Source organism: Helianthus annuus, chromosome 1 (assembly GCF_002127325.2).
Source record: "Helianthus annuus cultivar XRQ/B chromosome 1, HanXRQr2.0-SUNRISE, whole genome shotgun sequence".
NCBI classification, from domain to species: domain Eukaryota; kingdom Viridiplantae; phylum Streptophyta; class Magnoliopsida; order Asterales; family Asteraceae; genus Helianthus; species Helianthus annuus.
Genome location: NC_035433.2, coordinates 102,769,768 through 102,789,033, shown reverse-complemented (window position 1 = coordinate 102,789,033; position 19,266 = coordinate 102,769,768). Strand labels below are relative to the sequence as shown.

The following is a 19,266-nucleotide window of genomic DNA, read 5'->3' as shown; positions in this document are numbered from 1 at the left end:
CGATCAAATACCATTCGGGCAAAGCCAATGTTGTGGCCGACGCCCTCAGTCGAAAGGATACTACACCTAAGCGTGTGCGAGCGTTACAACTTACCATCCAATCTAGTCTTCCTACTCAGATACGAGATGCTCAGGTTGAAGCATTGAAGGCAAAGAACATCAGGGCTGAGTCTTTACGAGGATCGAGAAAACGATTAGAGCAAAAGGAAGACGGCGCTTATTACGTTACAAGGCGCATATGGGTCCCACACTATGGAAACTTACGTGAGCTTGTGATGGATGAAGCACATAAATCTCGTTACTCAGTACATCCAGGTTCGGATAAGATGTATCACGATTTAAAGACTACATACTGGTGGCCTAGCATGAAAGCCCACATAGCAACTTACGTCAGCAAATGTTTGACTTGTGCGAGGGTCAAGTCTGAATATCAGAAACCATTGGGCCTACTCCAACAACCAGAGATCCCGAAATGGAAATGGGAGCAAATTTCCATGGATTTCGTTACTGGCCTGCCTAGATCTCAACGCAGAAATGACACTATTTGGGTGATAGTGGATCGATTGACTAAGTCTGCACACTTTTTGGCCATCAAAGAAACAGACAAGTTCTCTACTTTAGCAGACGTTTACCTAAAGGAAGTGGTTTCGAGGCACGGGGTGCCAACTTCCATTATTTCCGATCGTGATGCACGTTTTACTTCTGAGCTGTGGCAAGCAATGCACAAGTCTTTTGGCTCACGTTTAGACATGAGCACCGCTTATCATCCACAAACAGATGGGCAATCTGAACGCACCATCCAAACCTTTGAAGACATGCTTAGAGCATGTGTAATCGATTTTGGCAGTGGTTGGGAAAAACACCTTCCTTTAGTGGAATTTTCATATAATAACAGCTACCACACCAGTATCCAGGCCGCTCCGTTTGAGGCATTGCCGATCACCTCTTTGTTGGGAAGAAGTTGGTGACAGCCAAATCACAGGCCCAGAACTAGTGGTAGGCACAACGGAAAGGATTGCCCAGATACGACAACGATAGGCGGCAGGTCGTGACCGTCAGAAAAGCTACGCTGATAAGCGCAGGAAACCACTCGAGTTCCAGGTTGGGGATCGAGTGCTACTCAAGGTCTCTCCTTGGAAAGGTGTAGTTCGTTTTGGCAAGCGAGGCAAACTCAATCCGCGTTATGTCAGACCATTCGAAATCATCGAGAAAATTGGTAAAGTCGCTTACAAGCTAAACCTACCCGCAGAACTCAGTGGAGTTCACAACGTATTTCACGTGTCAAATCTGAAGAAGTGTCGGTCAGATGAGACCCTCATAGTTCCTTTGAAGGAGCTCACTATCGACGATCAGTTGCGATTCGTCGAGGAACCAGTTGAAATCACAGACCGAGACGTTAAGGTTCTCAAGCACACCAGAATACCTCTTGTTCGAGTTCGTTGGAACTCCCGTCGTGGCCCAGAATTTACCTGGGAACGAGAAGACCAAATGAAACACAAGTATCCCCAGTTATTCGAGAAAAGTGCAACCACTACTGAGGCTGAAGCTACTGCGGAATTTCGGGACGAAATTCCAAACCAACGGGGAGATGATCTGAGGAAAACAAGGAAACCACGCAACTTAACTAGCTTCCTCAGTAACCACGCGCTAAATTTCGGGACGAAATTTCTTTCAAGTTGGGGATGATGTGACGACCCGGGCTTTTAAGGTTAGTATCACGTAATCTTGTAATTATAATCCTCATTGTTCTTCGTCCATAAACTTGTTTTACATAAACATGCTCGTGTATACTTGGGTGTGTGGTCTAGTCTATGTCGGGTCATTGTTGGGCCGTAGGAAGAGTGGGCCGCTCTTACACACACACTTCATTCTGCTATAATTCCAATCCTAAAACCAACTCGGCCCACTACCATGTTTGTGGTTTGATTTATTAAACATGGCCCAATAACTTAAAAGCCCTATTGGCTATCGAAACAAAATGTGGTTCAAGTGGGCTCGGCCTACTTGATTCCGATTATGACTAGGAGCTTGTTCCATGCATTTGTTATATATATCAATGTTAGTTGAAACAAACCCTACCCCCCCCCCTCTATTTGTCGTGCGACGGAAGACAATACCCCCCCCCCCCCTCTTCATCGAAGTCTCAGATTTTGTGCACTCATTATTCCGGTTAGTATGGTTCTTGTATGTATGTGTGTATTATGTTTGTTCATGCAAGTCGTTCATTAGGATAAAGTACATGATGATTTGTTATGTGTATGCGATGAGTATTGTTCGTTTAAATCCGACTCAGTTGATCTGGTTATATGGATGTTTGATTAACAGATTATGTGTACGTATATATATATATATATATTGTCACGGCCCCCGACCCGGTTTGACCCGTTTCAGGAGCCGCGGGACAGGAATCCCGTGGTATTTTAATTTAGGCGACATCGGAAGTCTTTTTTTTAAAAACATGATCTTTTAATAATTTAAACTGCCCGTTTCATAACTTAGGGATAAATTCCCGAAATTTACAATAATGTGATTTCTCAGGGAAATCTTTATTTTCAAAACATGTTCATTTATTTATTTACATTGAGCCACTTTTCTAAGCTGAGAGTGCTCCACGGCACTTTTCTTTGCTCATACCATATCACCTGAAACATGTTTGAAAAAGGTTTTGTCAGCGGGGAAATACTGAGTGAATCATTCAGTTTACTGAAAACGACACATTTGTTATAATCTACAGTATTAAGGGGAATTACAATGTTTCTGATATCAAACCAACTACCCACAGTACTTGTCACTCGACCATCCATTGGCTAGCCCATTTGTCCAATGGTGTCTGTGACTGTGGTCAGATCACCCCTTGGCCACCCGTTTGTCCAAGTGTGACGGGAACAAGTAATGTATACAAAACCCCACATACCGGCTGTAATTTGGTGATTACATAGACTTAATCCCTGTAATTATAACTTTGAAAATAACTTGGAGTTTTGTAAAACAGTTGACTCACAAACTGTGAGAAAAGAGTTTATAAAAGAGGAATGACTCACATTGCAGATTTATGAGCAGAGTATAACCTTTACTGATTAGCCTTTTAACCTAATTTAAATAATAATGCACACACAAACGGGATTAGTAACTAATTCAGCAGTTACGTCAATTCACGAGATTAAACCCTCACAACTATTATCAAGTGCGATACTTAACAATTCAATGGATTCACAACGAATGACAGAGCATAGTCCGAATTCGAACAGCACTCAAACATTCAAGTTGAAATCACAATGAATAACAAAGTACAAGCTCAATTTGAGCAGCACTGGGACAATCGTTGGATAGTTATAATCGATCGGACGTTGAATCGTAATAGCGATCGAGTTATTACCCTGATTGCGGCAGCACCTCGTGATCGTGTGTGTGTTTATGGTGATATAATGGCCTAAACTCAACGTACACAGAGACAATTTACGTCGTTTCAACTCCCCTGTGCAAGTCCCAATGTCGGCTATTTATAGCCAAAATTTGGCCTTGCTTACGAACCGTAAGCCTGATCCCTTACGGTCCGTAAGGGATACCTATTTGTCCTAGACTTGCCATGCACGGGAGTAGCTTGCATGAATCAACAATTTTGGCCAATCAGAGCTAAACATCGTTTTGTTTAGATAACTATTTAACTAGGGTTTACCCCCCTCGAGTTTTAGGGTCCCTGATCCTGATTCTGATTGTTCTGAAAATTTTAGGGCTAGTGCAGAATTACTTGGGTGTCTCAATTAGGGTTCTCTTATTGACTAATTATTGTCCTAACTATTGATTTTAGTGACAGTTGTTACATCCTCCCCACCTTAAGAAAAATCTCGTCCTCGAGATTTACTGAAATAGATGAGGGTACTTTCGCTTCATTTCTGATTCCAGTTCCCAAGTATATTCTGGTCCTCTCTTGGATTCCCATTTGAATTTTACTAGCACTAGTCGTTTGTGTTTGAGAAACTTGATTTTCCGGTCTTCTATTTGTAAAGGTTTCTCTACGAATTTCAGCTTTTCATTTACCTCTATATCTTGAAGAGGTACTACCAGGGATTCATCTGATAAACATTTCTTGAGATTGGATACATGAAACACATCATGTACTCCTGCTAATTCTTCTGGTAGTTGTAAACGATAAGCTACTGGTCCTATTCGTCGGATTACTGGGAATGGTCCAACATATCTGGGACTCAGTTTTCCTTTCTTACCGAATCGTACTACTCCTTTCCAAGGAGATACTTTTAATAGTACTTTGTCTCCGACTTGGAATTCTAACGGCTTGCGGCGATTGTCTGCATAGCTCTTCTGACGATCTCTAGCAGTCTTCAGTCTTTCCTTGATTTGCGATATCTTGTCAGTAGTTTCTTGCACAATCTCTGGACCCGATAACTGACTTTCTCCTATCTCTGTCCAACATACGGGAGTTCTGCACTTGTGTCCATACAGTGCTTCGAATGGAGCAGCTTCGATGCTCGAATGATAACTATTGTTATAGGAGAATTCAATTAATGGTAAATGGCTATCCCAATTACCACCAAAGTCAATTACACATGCTCGGAGCATGTCTTCCAGGGTTTGTATCGTTCTTTCACTTTGTCCGTCCGTTTGAGGATGATATGCGGTACTTAAATTAAGTCGAGTTCCCATTGCTTCTTGGAAACTTGTCCAGAAACGGGAAGTAAAACGACTATCTCTATCCGATACAATGGAGAGTGGGACTCCATGTAAAGATACTACTTCATCTACATACAACTTGGCTAACCTTTCCATGCTAAAGGTTTCCTTCATTGGTAGAAAATGAGCTGATTTGGTTAATCGATCCACAATTACCCAAATAGCATCATTACCTTTTCTGGTTTTGGGTAACTTAGTAACAAAATCCATTGTTATGAGTTCCCATTTCCATACAGGCATTTCTAACTGTTGTAGTAGTCCTGAAGGTTTCTGATGTTCGGCTTTAACTTGTGAACAGGTTAGACACTTAGATACGTATTCGGCTGTATCCTTTTTCATTCCTATCCACCAAAAATTATTTCTTAAATCCTGGTACATCTTATTATTTCCTGGATGTACAGTATACCTAGATTTATGAGATTCTTCTAAAATCTTATTTCTTAATTCTCCTTGCTTAGGTACCCAAATTCGTTTCTTGTGGAATCTCCAAATTCCATCTTTTCCTTGTTCTAATTCCTTTAGGTAACCTTTCATTCCTTCGGCATCATCCTTGATTGCCGTTCCCTGAACTTCCTTTATTTGTTCCATTAAATCTAATTGTAGATTTAACCTAAGAGCACGGACTCGCTTTTACTTTTCATGATATTTACGACTTAAGGCGTCTGCGACTACGTTTGTCTTCCCTTCGTGATACTGAATATCACAGTCGTAATCACTTAAGATTTCCATCCACCTTCTTTGCCTCATATTTAACTCTTTTTGCCCAAATATATACCTTAAACTCTTATGGTCCGTATAGATAGTAAACTTACTTCCATACAGATAATGTCTCCAAATTTTAAGAGCAAAAATTATAGCTCCTAGTTCTAGGTCATGAGTCGTATAATTTTCTTCGTGCTTTTTCAATTGCCTAGAGGCATACGCAATTACCTTTTTGCGTTGCATCAACACACATCCATATCCTAATTTTGAAGCATCACAGTATACTTCAAAATCCTCAGTTCCTTCGGGTAAAGCTAAAATTGGAGCATTTGTCAATTTGTGCTTTAGAATCCTAAAAGCTTCCTCTTGTCTAGATCCCCATTCAAACTTAACGGCTTTACAGGTTAGCTTAGTTAAAGGTACAGCTATCTTAGAGAAATCTTTAATAAATCGTCTATAATATCCAGCTAATCCTAGAAAACTTCTAACTTCCATAGCCGTTCGTGGAGCTTTCCAATTCGTGATTGCTTCTATTTTAGCAGGATCTACGTGAATTCCTTCGTGATTCACCATATGACCTAAAAATTGCACTTCTTGTAGCCAGAATTCGCACTTCGAGAATTTGGCATAAAGCTTTTCCTTTCTTAACAATGTTAAGAGTGCATGCAAGTGCTCACAATGTTCCTCCTGACTTTTGGAATAAATGAGTATATCATCAATGAACACGATTACAAATTTATCCAAGTATGGTTTACAGATCCTATTCATCATGTCCATAAATGCAGCTGGAGCATTTGTTAATCCAAAGGGCATGACTGTAAACTCATAATGACCATACCTAGTTCTGAAAGCAGTTTTAGGTATGTCCTCCTCTTGCACTTTCAATTGGTGATATCCAGATCTTAAATCTATCTTAGAGAAATACCTAGCTCCTTGCAATTGATCAAAAAGATCATCAATCCTAGGTAATGGGTATCGGTTCTTAATTGTAACTTTATTCAATTCCCTATAATCGATACACATTCTCATTGATCCATCTTTCTTTTTCACAAACAACACTGGTGCACCCCAAGGGGATGAACTAGGTTGTATAAATCCTTTGCTTAGTAATTCATCTAACTGCTTTTTCAATTCTAGCATTTCAGTAGGTGCTAATCGATAAGGTGTCTTAGCTATTGGTGTAGTACCTGGAATTAAATGAATTCTAAACTCTACTTCCCTATCAGGTGGTAAACCAGGTAATTCTTCTGGAAAAACATCTGGGTATTCTGAAACTATAGGAATGTCCTGGAGTTCCTTACTTTTAGTGTTAATGATTACAGAAATCATATACACCATTTCTTGTTTCCTTGAATAACTAGCCAATTTCATTACTGAAATGAATTTCAGTGGCTTTCGAGGTCTATCTCCTGTAATTAGAATTACTTCTCCTGTGGGGGTACGGATTTCTACGAAATTCTTATCACACAGGATTTGAGCATGGTTGGCTATTAACCAATCCATTCCTAACACTACATCGAATCCGGCTAATTTCATAGGTAACAGGTTTGCAGAAAACTTATGACCTAACAATTCTATCTTTACTTCTTGTAAAACCTTGTCTATGTTGACAGAATTTCCATCTGCCGTTTCAACAGTAAAGATCTGCCTAAGGGTATTTAAAGGTAAGTTAAGAGCTTGACAGAATGCAGTATTAATGAAACTTTGGTTTACACCAGAATCAAATAATACTTTTGCATAGACGTTATGCACTAAGAACGTACCCGCTATCACGTCTGGAATGAGCTCGGCTTCTTGAGTGGTCAGCTGGAATGCTCGTGCATTTTTCTTAGTAGTTCCTTCGATTGTTTTAGCTCTACTGTCTGCTGGTTTAGCTAACTTAGGACATTCAGATTGGAAATGTCCTGTTTCTCTGCAATTATAACAAACTCTTGTTTTCCTTCTGCAGTGTTCTTCCCGATGTCCTTTCGCCTTGCAGAAGTTGCAAAATATATTGCACTGTCCATAGTGTTTCTTTTTGCAATTTCTTCAGAAAGGAGGTGATGAGGATTGCCCTGTTCCCCTCTTTTTGAACTTATTGTTACTATTACCCACGCGAAATCCTTGGGTAATCTTCTGAGCCAATTCCTTCTTGCGATCTTCTTCTCTGGTGCGGACTAGTTCATCGGTTAAGGTATTAGCTAATTCCACAGCATCGTCAATCGTGCGTGGTCTCGCAGCTTTAACGATGTTACGGATTTCTCCAATTAATCCCCAAATATAACGGGAAATAAGTACCGGTTCTGGCGAAGCCAGGGAAGGTACCACTCTCGCATATTCGAAGAATGTCGAAGTATATCCTCGACAGTCTATACCTATCATATGATGGCTCAGGAACTTGTTTGCCATTTGTTCCTTCTCGTATTCGGGACAGAATTTTCTTTCGACAAGATTCTTAAATTCTTCCCAGTTCATCGCATAGGCCACCCTTCTTCCTTTTGCTTGTAGCACCGTGTTCCACCATTCTAGCGCCCCTTCTTTGAACAAGTTTGATGCATACATCACTTGATCTTCTTCAGCACATTTACTTATTGCAATTACTGCCTCGGTTTTCTCTAACCAACGCAGTGTTGCAGTTGCCCCTTCATTACCTGCAAATTCTGCGGGTTTACAGGCAAGAAATTCTTTGTAAGTGCAACCAGGCGTTGCAGCTTTCATTCTCTTAGGGAGTGGGGCCTGTTGCAGATCATGATCGTCATGATTGCCGCCTCCATTTATGCTGTTACTGTCGTTATCTTCCGGAATACGTTTACTAGGAATTAATTGTGGTTCGGCAGGTTTCTGAACAGCAGCCACGATTTCTGGAATAGCATTGGCTATCCCTTGAGCAATAAAGTGTTCAATATCTTGTCTAGTTATATATTGATCTTCCTGATTTTGCTCGGACTGATTTACTTCATTAACTGGTTCACTATTGGCGTTTTCCATCTGCTAATTTAGTATTAATAGAAATTATTAGTGTCTAATTATTAATACCAAAATCACAGATAAACACATAGATCAGTATAACATGTAAGCATAGCCAAAATTGTCGATGCCTCGACTTCTGTTTTGTTTTATATATTATACCTGCTTCAATACACACTTTTTATCTTACAGTGTTTTATTGCCCATTTTACAGAATCAGTTTTACTATTTTAGTTATAATACAAACAAACTTCTCCGAACCCCTCCTATCTTTTGGTTTGCTAGCAGTTTCAGTAACGACGATCCCTCTCGTCGTACTTCCAAGAGATTTGCTCCCCCATTTCCCGGATCCTATTCCCGGTGCCTATCAGTTCTTCACCAAACTGACGTAGTTCAGCTAAATTTTCATAGCTCATTGGCGGATTAGGGATAGGTTCTGGATCAAACTGTGGGAGAAAACTATAGGGACTGTTAACTATATTTTGGAGTTGCCAGTCATTGGTCCACCATTCCTCCATTTGGCCTAATGGTCGGGTGTGAACTAGTGGGTCTGGAATAGCTGGTCCTAGGTTTATTGGGAATTGGGCTGTAGCAGGATAAGAGAAGAGATTATCGTTGATAGGCTCTAGAACATCACAATTATCCAGTAGGCGGTCTATTTCGTCCTGGAATGTGATTTCCTTAGACTGTTTAGAGCTTTCTCCGATCTCTATTCCTTTTTGCTTTAGGTCTATCCCTATTTCTGCTGGCTTGGAACTTTCTCCGATTTCTAGTTCTTTTCCCTTGCTCACACTCACAGGATTTTCTATTTTAGGGATTCTCCTAGGTTTCCTTCGGCGCACCTTTCGCCACCCTACATATCTTCTCTTCTTTTTAGGTTTTGCTTTTTCCAGCGGTGGAGCTTGGAATTCTAGCGGTTCCTCTATGTCAGCAATGTAACCAGTGAAGTTGTGGGAGACTTCAATTGGCACAGGATAGAGGTTGAGGTTCTGAAATGCTTCCGACATCTCATTCATGCTGTACGGCATATATGCAAAATACACAAAAATGTTAAGTTAAAACTTTGGAACAAAGCTTAACAAATAAACATTTTATTGCACACCAGTTTGTACAACATAACAGCAAACAGAACACACTCAGATTTATTTATTTATTTACTAGGAAGTAAATATTTCTAGATTTAAAGCTTAAAAATTTGCATTTTCTGCTACAGTAGCGAGCAGATACAGATTTGCCCATTTTTCATCTAAGTTATTTTCCCTTGGTGGATTATTGCTAATTTCCTGAATTTCTGGGTTAAACCTCACTCTCTTGGTTCGGGGTTTCTTTTTCTCTTGACCTTTTCTAAGGATTGAATTCCTTTTCTCCGGTGTAAGTGGATTTTCATAATTTGCCTTACGAACAAAGATTCCCTCTTCTAAATTGGTGGGAGATTTGGAGGAAGAGGTTTCCTGTTCTTTAGGTGTACTATCTAATTTGCGGTAGATAGCAGAAATCTTTTGTTTACCCATACTGTAATTTTAACAATTAATCAGTTAATAAGTATATATTCACAGAATGACAAATAAAAGTTTTCCTAATTAAAATAGTGAGCTTAATCAGTAAGCTTAAAACAGTGGCTCTGATACCACCTTTTCCTGTTACGGCCCCCGACCCGGTTTGACCCGTTTCAGGAGCCGCGGGACAGGAATCCCGTGGTATTTTAATTTAGGCGACAGCGGAAGTCTTTTTTTTTAAAACAGGATCTTTTAATAATTTAAACTGCCTGTTTCATAACTTAGGGATAAATTCCCGAAATTTACAATAATGTGATTTCTCAGGGAAATCTTTATTTTCAAAACATATTCATTTATTTATTTACATTGAGCCACTTTTCTAAGCTGAGAGTGCTCCACGGCACTTTTCTTTGCTCATACCATATCACCTGAAACATGTTTGAAAAAGGTTTTGTCAGCGGGGAAATACTGAGTGAATCATTCAGTTTACTGAAAACGACACATTTGTTATAATCTACAGTATTAAGGGGAATTACAATGTTTCTGATATCAAACCAACTACCCACAGTACTTGTCACTCGACCATCCATTGGCTAGCCCATTTGTCCAATGGTGTCTGTGACTGTGGTCAGATCACCCCTTGGCCACCCGTTTGTCCAAGTGTGACGGGAACAAGTAATGTATACAAAACCCCACATACCGGCTGTAATTTGGTGATTACATAGACTTAATCCCTGTAATTATAACTTTGAAAATAACTTGGAGTTTTGTAAAACAGTTGACTCACAAACTGTGAGAAAAGAGTTTATAAAAGAGGAATGACTCACATTGCAGATTTATGAGCAGAGTATAAGCTTTACTGATTAGCCTTTTAACCTAATTTAAATAATAATGCACACACAAACGGGATTAGTAACTAATTCAGCAGTTACGTCAATTCACGAGATTAAACCCTCACAACTATTATCAAGTGCGATACTTAACAATTCAATGGATTCACAACGAATGACAGAGCATAGTCCGAATTCGAACAGCACTCAAACATTCAAGTTGAAATCACAATGAATAACAAAGTACAAGCTCAATTTGAGCAGCACTGGGACAATCGTTGGATAGTTATAATCGATCGGACGTTGAATCGTAATAGCGATCGAGTTATTACCCTGATTGCGGCAGCACCTCGTGATCGTGTGTGTGTTTATGGTGATATAATGGCCTGAACTCAACGTACACAGAGACAATTTACGTCGTTTCAACTCCCCTGTGCAAGTCCCAATGTCGGCTATTTATAGCCAAAATTTGGCCTTGCTTACGAACCGTAAGCCTGATCCCTTACGGTCCGTAAGGGATACCTATTTGTCCTAGACTTGCCATGCACGGGAGTAGCTTGCATGAATCAACAATTTTGGCCAATCAGAGCTAAACATCGTTTTGTTTAGATAACTATTTAACTAGGGTTTACCCCCTCAAGTTTTAGGGGCCCTGATCCTGATTCTGATTGTTCTGAAAATTTTAGGGCTAGTGCAGAATTACTTGGGTGTCTCAATTAGGGTTCTCTTATTGACTAATTATTGTCCTAACTATTGATTTTAGTGACAGTTGTTACATATATATATATATATATATATATATATATATATATATATATATGTTATTTGATAAGGATGATGGCATGATTTCATGATTGATTTAGTGCTTTGATAGGCAGTGCAAGTGATGTAATTATGTAGAAAAATTGGCCTGTCAACTCTAAAGAATCACGTGATGTTCTTTCGGTCCAATAGGATTACTTTGTGAATCAAATTGTCGGCCCATATACTTAGTCAAACATCACGGCCCAATTAGATTTAGAGAGTCATGAGTCTGTGTGTGAACATTTAATATCATGTTAGGGTGATCAAATCAGTTATATTCGGTCCAATCGCATGTACCCTAACAACTGTTTTTGTCGGCCAGTGAACTAATTAGTTGATTTGAATATCAAGATTTAAAGCATCAAAACCCACTAACTATTCGGTCCAATCATGTGATAATTAGTTAACATAACAAAGTCTGTTTGGACCTCGGGCTCAACAACAAGCATATCGGTTTTGTTTTTTTTTTAAATGGGCCTTAGATGTAAATTGGGTCAATTTAAGCAAATTAATTCATGCTTAAAATCGGTTGGGCCAGAGCTGTGTTAAGGGTTGTGTATACTCAACGGGCTACACTTCTTGTGGGCCGCTGGGTTGTTTTTGGGCCGATATCAAGTGGGCCGCACATTAGGGGAACGGGTTAGGTGCTTTGGCTGAGACTTATATGGTTTTGATACAAGATACTTGTTATCAAATGATCATAAAGTATTATGAGTTAATGTTATTAGATGCATGTTCATGCTATGAATTGTATGTTATTATGTATGAGCTTTGTTATGAAAATCATTATAACAGTAAGGTGCCAATTGTGTTGTATATTGTACATTATGACCCAAACCATTAGTGCAAACTTAATGTGTGATTAGCTGAATGATGTGCCATGCAATAATATAGTGGAGATTGTGAAGCTGTTACGAACCAAAATGTGTGTACTTAAATATGGACTGAATAACTTGTGATAGGGTATGATGTGAACTTGTATTGTGGTTGTAAGTAGGATCAGGTATTTGCTAAGACTTGCGTAATGATATGCGTGTTGCTTACTTGTAATTTGTGTAATAAATACAAAGAATACATGTCCATGTGTACACAAAACTAACTACTATCGATAATCACAATAGGGACTGATTGATCAATTTGGAATACGTATTTTAATCTTACCGAGCAAACCAAGGTGAGTTCACACTTTCCACAAGGGATGGGAATGGGTAAAGGATTTAAACTAAAACTGCGTGATATCCTGGTTTGGAACACGTACACACCTTCTGTATTGAAGGGTGACAACATATGACAAGGAATCAAATTGAAACCTACGTAATCTCCTGGTTTGGGGATTTCGTACACACCCTCTTTATTGAAGGGTGACAACACTTATGCTAGACCAAAAACTCTCTATCATGAAGTCCCTCCTTTTATATCGACTTAATCGCCGGGCCAATGACGAGCGGGTCATTAGTTAGATAGCGCTATTTGGGTTTGACACGCCTCACACAGTGCCGCAGAGGACGGGCGTGAACTAATGGATCTGGGCACTAGTCAATGATGATAGATATTGACGTCAGGGCACCAACTTACTTTAGTCAATGGTCGATATGGTAACAGGTCTAGTGGTTAACATGGGGAAGCCCCCACCAACTATGGATATGTTTGGGAAACAGGGTAAACTGATTAACTTACGACTTACGAATGAACTCTTGGTTTTTGAAACAACTTAGCAATGAACACCAACTGTGAACTTGCTCAACTTTGTTGTTGACTCGTTGTTACATGCCTTGCAGGTCGTTAGGTACTTCTGGAGGTTGCACGGGGAGGCGTGATCGTTGTGGGATATGGATTGTTATGTCCTATGCTTAACATTTGAACCTTAAACTATGTTTTGGTTATTTAAAACATTACTATGCTTCCGCTGATTTCTTAAACATGTTTGGTTTAGTTTGAAACACCAATTATATTGGGTTTGGTTTTACTTACTTAATTGTATTGTTCAATATGATTGGTGGCTTGATCCTGGTTAGTCACGCCTCCAAGCGGTGATACTCCGCGAGTGGATTTTGGGGGTGTGACATTAAGGACCCTTAAACTTGTTGAGATCCTGCACTTATCACACAAGTGCATTTACAGAAACATCAGGTATTGTTTTATTATTATTATTTTTTTAAAATTAAATGGGTATTGTGCTAACTAAACCTAATGGGCTAACTTCTAAATCTTAAGAATTGTTTTGTAAATGGGTTTATCAATAACTTGGTGTTTGTATGGTATGCCATTTAAATAAATATATATATAATATATATATATATAACATATATATGTATCAGAAATTTCTTTTAAATGTGCCCCTCGGAATCACGGGCCCTGGCCGGTGGTCTTCCCCGCCCATACCCACTTGTATAGGGTGTTGACGCTCGCTACAGAGATGAAAACCCCCATACCCCCCCCCCCCCCTTCTAATCGGCCACAAAGTGGTGTTTGAGACGTCATTAAGCTGATGTGGCGTGGGGCACGAGCCCACACTATATAGTCTTATAAACTTGTTATCCCTTGAATAAGAAAACTAACAAACCTAAATCCACATGTCAAACACTTATAGAAATTGAATTTTGTTAATTCAAATAAAACCATACTCCAATTTAACAAACTCCAATTTAAAACCACACTCAAAACAAAAGTCTAGCCTCTAAGACTGTCCAATGAGGTTTTATGCACTATCCTTACCTCGGAGCGTAATACTATAGTATTGGTTAAGTCATTTATAACGAGGGTTGTAGGAGTTATAAGATAATATTGGTTAAGTCATTATACGAGGGTTGTAGCACGTATTAGAGGGTTGTAGGAGCGTTATAGTATTTGTTAAGTCATGTTATAACGAGGGTTGTAGCACATATTAGCGTACGTCACGCTATCTTTTTGCTTTGGATGATAGAGTTGGTTTTGTTAACAAGTTGTTATCCGAATCCTGGTGAGTAGTGCCCCGGACCTGCAGGCTTAGTCCGAGTCATGTTCTCATTCTAGCGAGACATGATTGACTCGCGTTGCGGTGAGCGCTTTTCTTACGTTTCTTCATGTTGAATGGTTTGGCATCTTGTGTGTTTTATAAGAATAATAATAATATCAAGTATTTTGAAATAATAATAATACCAGATAATCGGGTGTATCATTTTTGTTTGCATTTGTTATTACAAAACTCGATAATCAAATAATCAATTGTTTTCTACGGACCGGAGAGGTGTTTGAATTGACAACTCTTGAACTAAATTATTTGCTAAACTTAATATTCCACACATATATATAGTTTTTTTATTATCCTACACATACACAATATTATTTTTTGAACTTTTTTTTATTTTGTGGCAGACATGCATTTTAAACATTATTATTATAGTGTGTAATTAGCAGTTCTCATTTGAACCCGACCCGTCTAACAACCAAGAATAAGAGCGACATCTAGTAAAATAAAACACAACTTAAGTTTCATACGCGTTATAAGCCGAAACAACATATGAATAGAAGGAACAAAATAATATATGTTTTACATGATAAAAAGGGGATAATTTGTGACCAAAAGTGTCACAAACTAAGTAGCAGCACAATTTGCTATCCCTCCCCTGGATCAGTACATTGGTTTAGCCAAAAGTAAATATTAAAGAAATTGAAAATTGTTTCCAACATATAAAAATTGTAAACAAATGCTAGAAATATGAAAAACAGTTGCAGAAGGTAGAAAAAATACCCAAGCAGAGAGTACTTTGCTTCATTTCTTCATCCTGCTGCCTGCCTGCCATTATAGAACCAGCTTTGAATCCAAAAGAATATAAAATTTCAACATCCTTCAGCCTGCCTGCCTTGCTGTTATAATACCAACCAATGCCGCCACCAACACCGCCAAAGAATATATACTTTTATATCTAGAAAATGAGTTTTGTTTTTGTCAAGACATGTAAGTGATGAAAATGAATATGAATTCATCTCTTTGCTTAGGCTACAAGCTGATGATCGAGTTGCATCTGCTCGAGCCAAGCCCCTAATACTGAATGATCACTTGATTCGACCTGTGGACGACCCTCACCGGATGGTGCAGCCACACTACCCAAAGGTGGTGCAGCCGCCTTGTTTTTCATCATCTCGGGTGGTGATTCTTTCACAAGCGATTGCACCCATGATAGGTCCGGTTCCTCAGCACCGTTGCTGTTATTGTTGTTGAGGTGCTCAAAAGAAGACGACCTTTTCAGTTTACCAAACCCGTCTCCGTTGACCGACCAGTCAGCTTTCCCAGTTGGAGATCCCCATTTTGACCAAGAAGACGAAGTGTTGTTATTCACAGGTGATCCGACACTAAAAGGACTGTTTGTACCAAAATTTGCTCCAAGATCCCTAGAACTGAGACTCCGTAACTGTTGATGTTTTTCACGTTGTGCAAAAGCGGAAAGCCGAGCACCCATTGGAGATATCGGATCCATGCTTCGTGGCGACATTCTCCCCGGTGATGAAACGCCAAAAGAAGCTTGCAACATATGGTCAACGTTTTTCGGTGAAAACACGTTGGTATTGATAGGAGAAAGCATGCTTTGCTGCTGTTGGAATTGGTTGAGAACCGCTGATTTGTGTGATGGTGAAAAGACGCCAGGAGATGCTGCCGAGTCTGAATATCTTGGAGAAGAAGCAAGCTCCGCTGCAAACAGATCTTCAAGATTTGCAGGAGTGAGTGTTTTAGACCGAGCTGAACGGTTCAACGAGAGTGAACCAGGTCGAGTTTGTGAATAACAGGCAAAGTCGTTTAGCAGTTGTTGAGATTCATAATCCTGCAACAAGCTCAAATCCTCTAATGGGATATCCCTGGCGCTAAGAGAAGATCTAAGCCGACTCGATTGTAGATTACTTCCTGGAAGATGAAGTGTCGGGACATTCGGCTGGGGCCATGCAACTGAAGAGTGTTGACCACCGTTTCCTGATGGTGACATCTGTTGACTGAACCCGGGAGACATGGGTGAACCAGGTAAAAGATTCATGGCTGCAGCCATGTCCATAACACCAGCAGCAGAAGACCTAGGAGACGGGACAGCAGACCCAGTTGAGACGTAAAGCGGCCTAAGCTCCTCGGGAAGATGGGCGAAAAAACAAACACGCCTAGCACAGCTTGTGCCATCTTTACATAACCGTGTACGGTACTGAGCCGGGTGTAGCCAACACTCGAACACACCATGAGCATACTCACACATATCCCCTCTTCTACACGCACCTTTCCGAAAATCAGGGCACGGTACGCAGCTGTAATGATACTTTCGCGGGTCACGCCTGCGTGCATTTTCGCCAGGGTGAACGAAAGGGCACTCGGTCCAATCATGAGAATAAGCCCTTGAACAAGGTCGAACCTTGAACGAAAACATACGGAACTCGTCAGTAGAATATATGCTGTTTTTAATGTCGGGGAGAGACGGATCGATCGGGTATTCTTTCTTCTCCGAACAAGAGTTCACAGGAATGTCGTTAAATTTCGACAGTGTTGGAGAAGATACCAAATCTGATGGGGAACAAGGTGAACGGTCATCCGGAGAAGATGATAGGGTTGGGGACCATGAACTTGAAGTGGTCACAGATACAGTCAGCTTGCAGTCAATAACCGATCCATCAGATGAAGCATTCACGTTATTCGCAAGAAGTTCTTCAAGAGAAGAACGAACACCAGACGGCTTTGGAGAAACAACAATCACATCAACAGGCCGATGTCCATTAACATCTTCAATATTGGGATCTGCACCCACAGAAAGAAGCAACTTAACCACTTCAACAGCATCAACAGAACCACCAGAAGCCGCACAGTGTAAAGCGGTGCACTTATCCGGGCCACAAGCGAAGTTCACATCCACTTTAGGTTGTGAAACAATCAATTTCAAAACACTCATGCTTCCGTAAGTAGAAGCAACCATTAACGGAGTCCGATGCTCAAGAACTATCTGTTTTGAACCCTTCTTTCGCACATACCACAGTCCAACTTCATCAATCGATGAAGGGTCCTTCTCAATCAACCGTTTGAACCCCTCAACATCATTGTTAGCAGCGTATTCAAGTAAACTCGAAAAAGAATCTTCTGTCTCCACAGTTAGCGGACTCATGACCATTTTGTTAGCTTTATAATCTGTCTTCACTTCAATCCCACTACACATTCACAAAAGTGATAATTAGACACATATATATCATAACTATTTTATACTATCTAAAGATCCAATACCAACAACAGATAGGTAAAAAAAAAAATTATTTTTATAAAAACATCTTTCCTGTGATCTATTAAAACATTTACAAAAATATGAACTTGCAGAGTTAAGAGTTAAATTTATAACATAACCTTTTCATCTAATAATCAATTTTAGCACTGAACGAATCACATATAACAACAGATACAGATCGATCTGTTCAATTTCTTCTATCAAATCCTCTACAGTTTAACTGATCCACATACAAAAATAGATAAAAGGCAACATCAAAAGCATAGTAATCTAAATAATTTCAGAGACAAAAAACATTTATATTAATCTAAACAAGCATACAAAAACCACAACCAAATAAATCGCATCTAAAACCGCTAGATTCAAGTCAAACACGCAAACAATATATACAAGTATCGATCGAAACGTAATCGCAAGCACTTACCGATAGAATATAATATCTTCAAGAGCTAAACAAGCAACAAACAAGCTTTAAACACAGATCTTCAGTCAGATCCAGACTTATAGTGAGATCGATAACAAAAGCGACGAAAACTGGAAGCAAATCGCTTCCTGCAACTCCATTTTTACTCGAAAACGATTGATTCGGATGGATACATAAGATGTCGATACAACCTATGATATATATATCCACAAATATACTTATAATATATGTATATAAAACGACGAAAGCGAAGGTAGAGAGAGAAAAAAGTGTGGTTGAATGAATTCTAGAGAGAGAAACCAATGAATTATAGAGTGTGTGGAATTGTAACGTACAGAAATTGAAATGAAATGAAGATGAAATGCAAGTGGAAATGCAAATGAAATGAGATTTGAAAAGGTTAGTGGAGCGTGGGGACTGGTGCTGTCGGTAAAAAGGGGAGAGGTTAGAGGGTTTAGGTGAGAGACGGTAGTGACCGGTTGAAGCGGTTGCCGGTGAGTCCACGACGGCGACTTTGGTCGGGTAAATTGGATTGAAATGTGTGTTTGAAGTCCGGAGAGAGGAGCGGACGTGAAGTGATTTTATAAAATGGATTTTTGAAGTTAATTTGGTGGGTCAAGTCCGAAGAAAAAGGAGGCATGGAGCAGAGCACTCAGTTTGAAAATCTATTGTGGGATAGGTTTATTAAATGACCAAAATTTATGGTAATATTATACTGTAAAATTTAAAATATTAAGTTTTTAAAATTTTAGATTTTTATACGTTTTTTAAATATTAAGTTTTTTAAATTTTAGATTTTTAAACTTTAAAAGGGTGCTCCTAAATGACTCTCTTTTTTATATATTTACTGGTTGCACCCCCTCCCCCCCCCCCCACCCTTATGCTTTGTTCCCGAGTTAAGTTAATGGGAGAAAAGAAATGATTCTCTTATTTTCTTTTCTCTTCTTTCCGTTTCTTTCCAAATTGTAAAGATTAAATTTAGACAAAAAACTCTCATCTTCTCTTCTCTCCTCTCCTTTAGTGAAACTCCGAAACACAACTAAAAATTATTTCCTTTCAAATATTTTCTTTTCTCTCATTTAATGAAACTTGGGAACACAGTGTTAAAGTTTTAAATAAATACAATTAAATCTTACATTTTTTAATTTTTA

At 39.3% G+C, this 19,266-nt stretch overlaps 1 protein-coding gene across 1 annotated transcript; it reads right to left on the bottom strand.

The window, feature by feature from the left end:
• Positions 1–14,950: 14,950 nt before the first annotated feature.
• On the bottom strand, positions 14,951–18,445 carry LOC110872202 (zinc finger CCCH domain-containing protein 30). Its single transcript, XM_022120993.2, has 2 exons — positions 18,116–18,445; positions 14,951–17,620 (listed from the first exon to the last, which is right to left on the bottom strand). Exon 2 carries the CDS (start codon positions 17,581–17,583, stop codon positions 15,442–15,444), a length of 2,142 nt encoding a protein of 713 aa, XP_021976685.1. The 5' UTR covers positions 17,584–17,620; positions 18,116–18,445; the 3' UTR covers positions 14,951–15,441.
• Between the last annotated feature and the right edge of the window lie 821 nt (positions 18,446–19,266).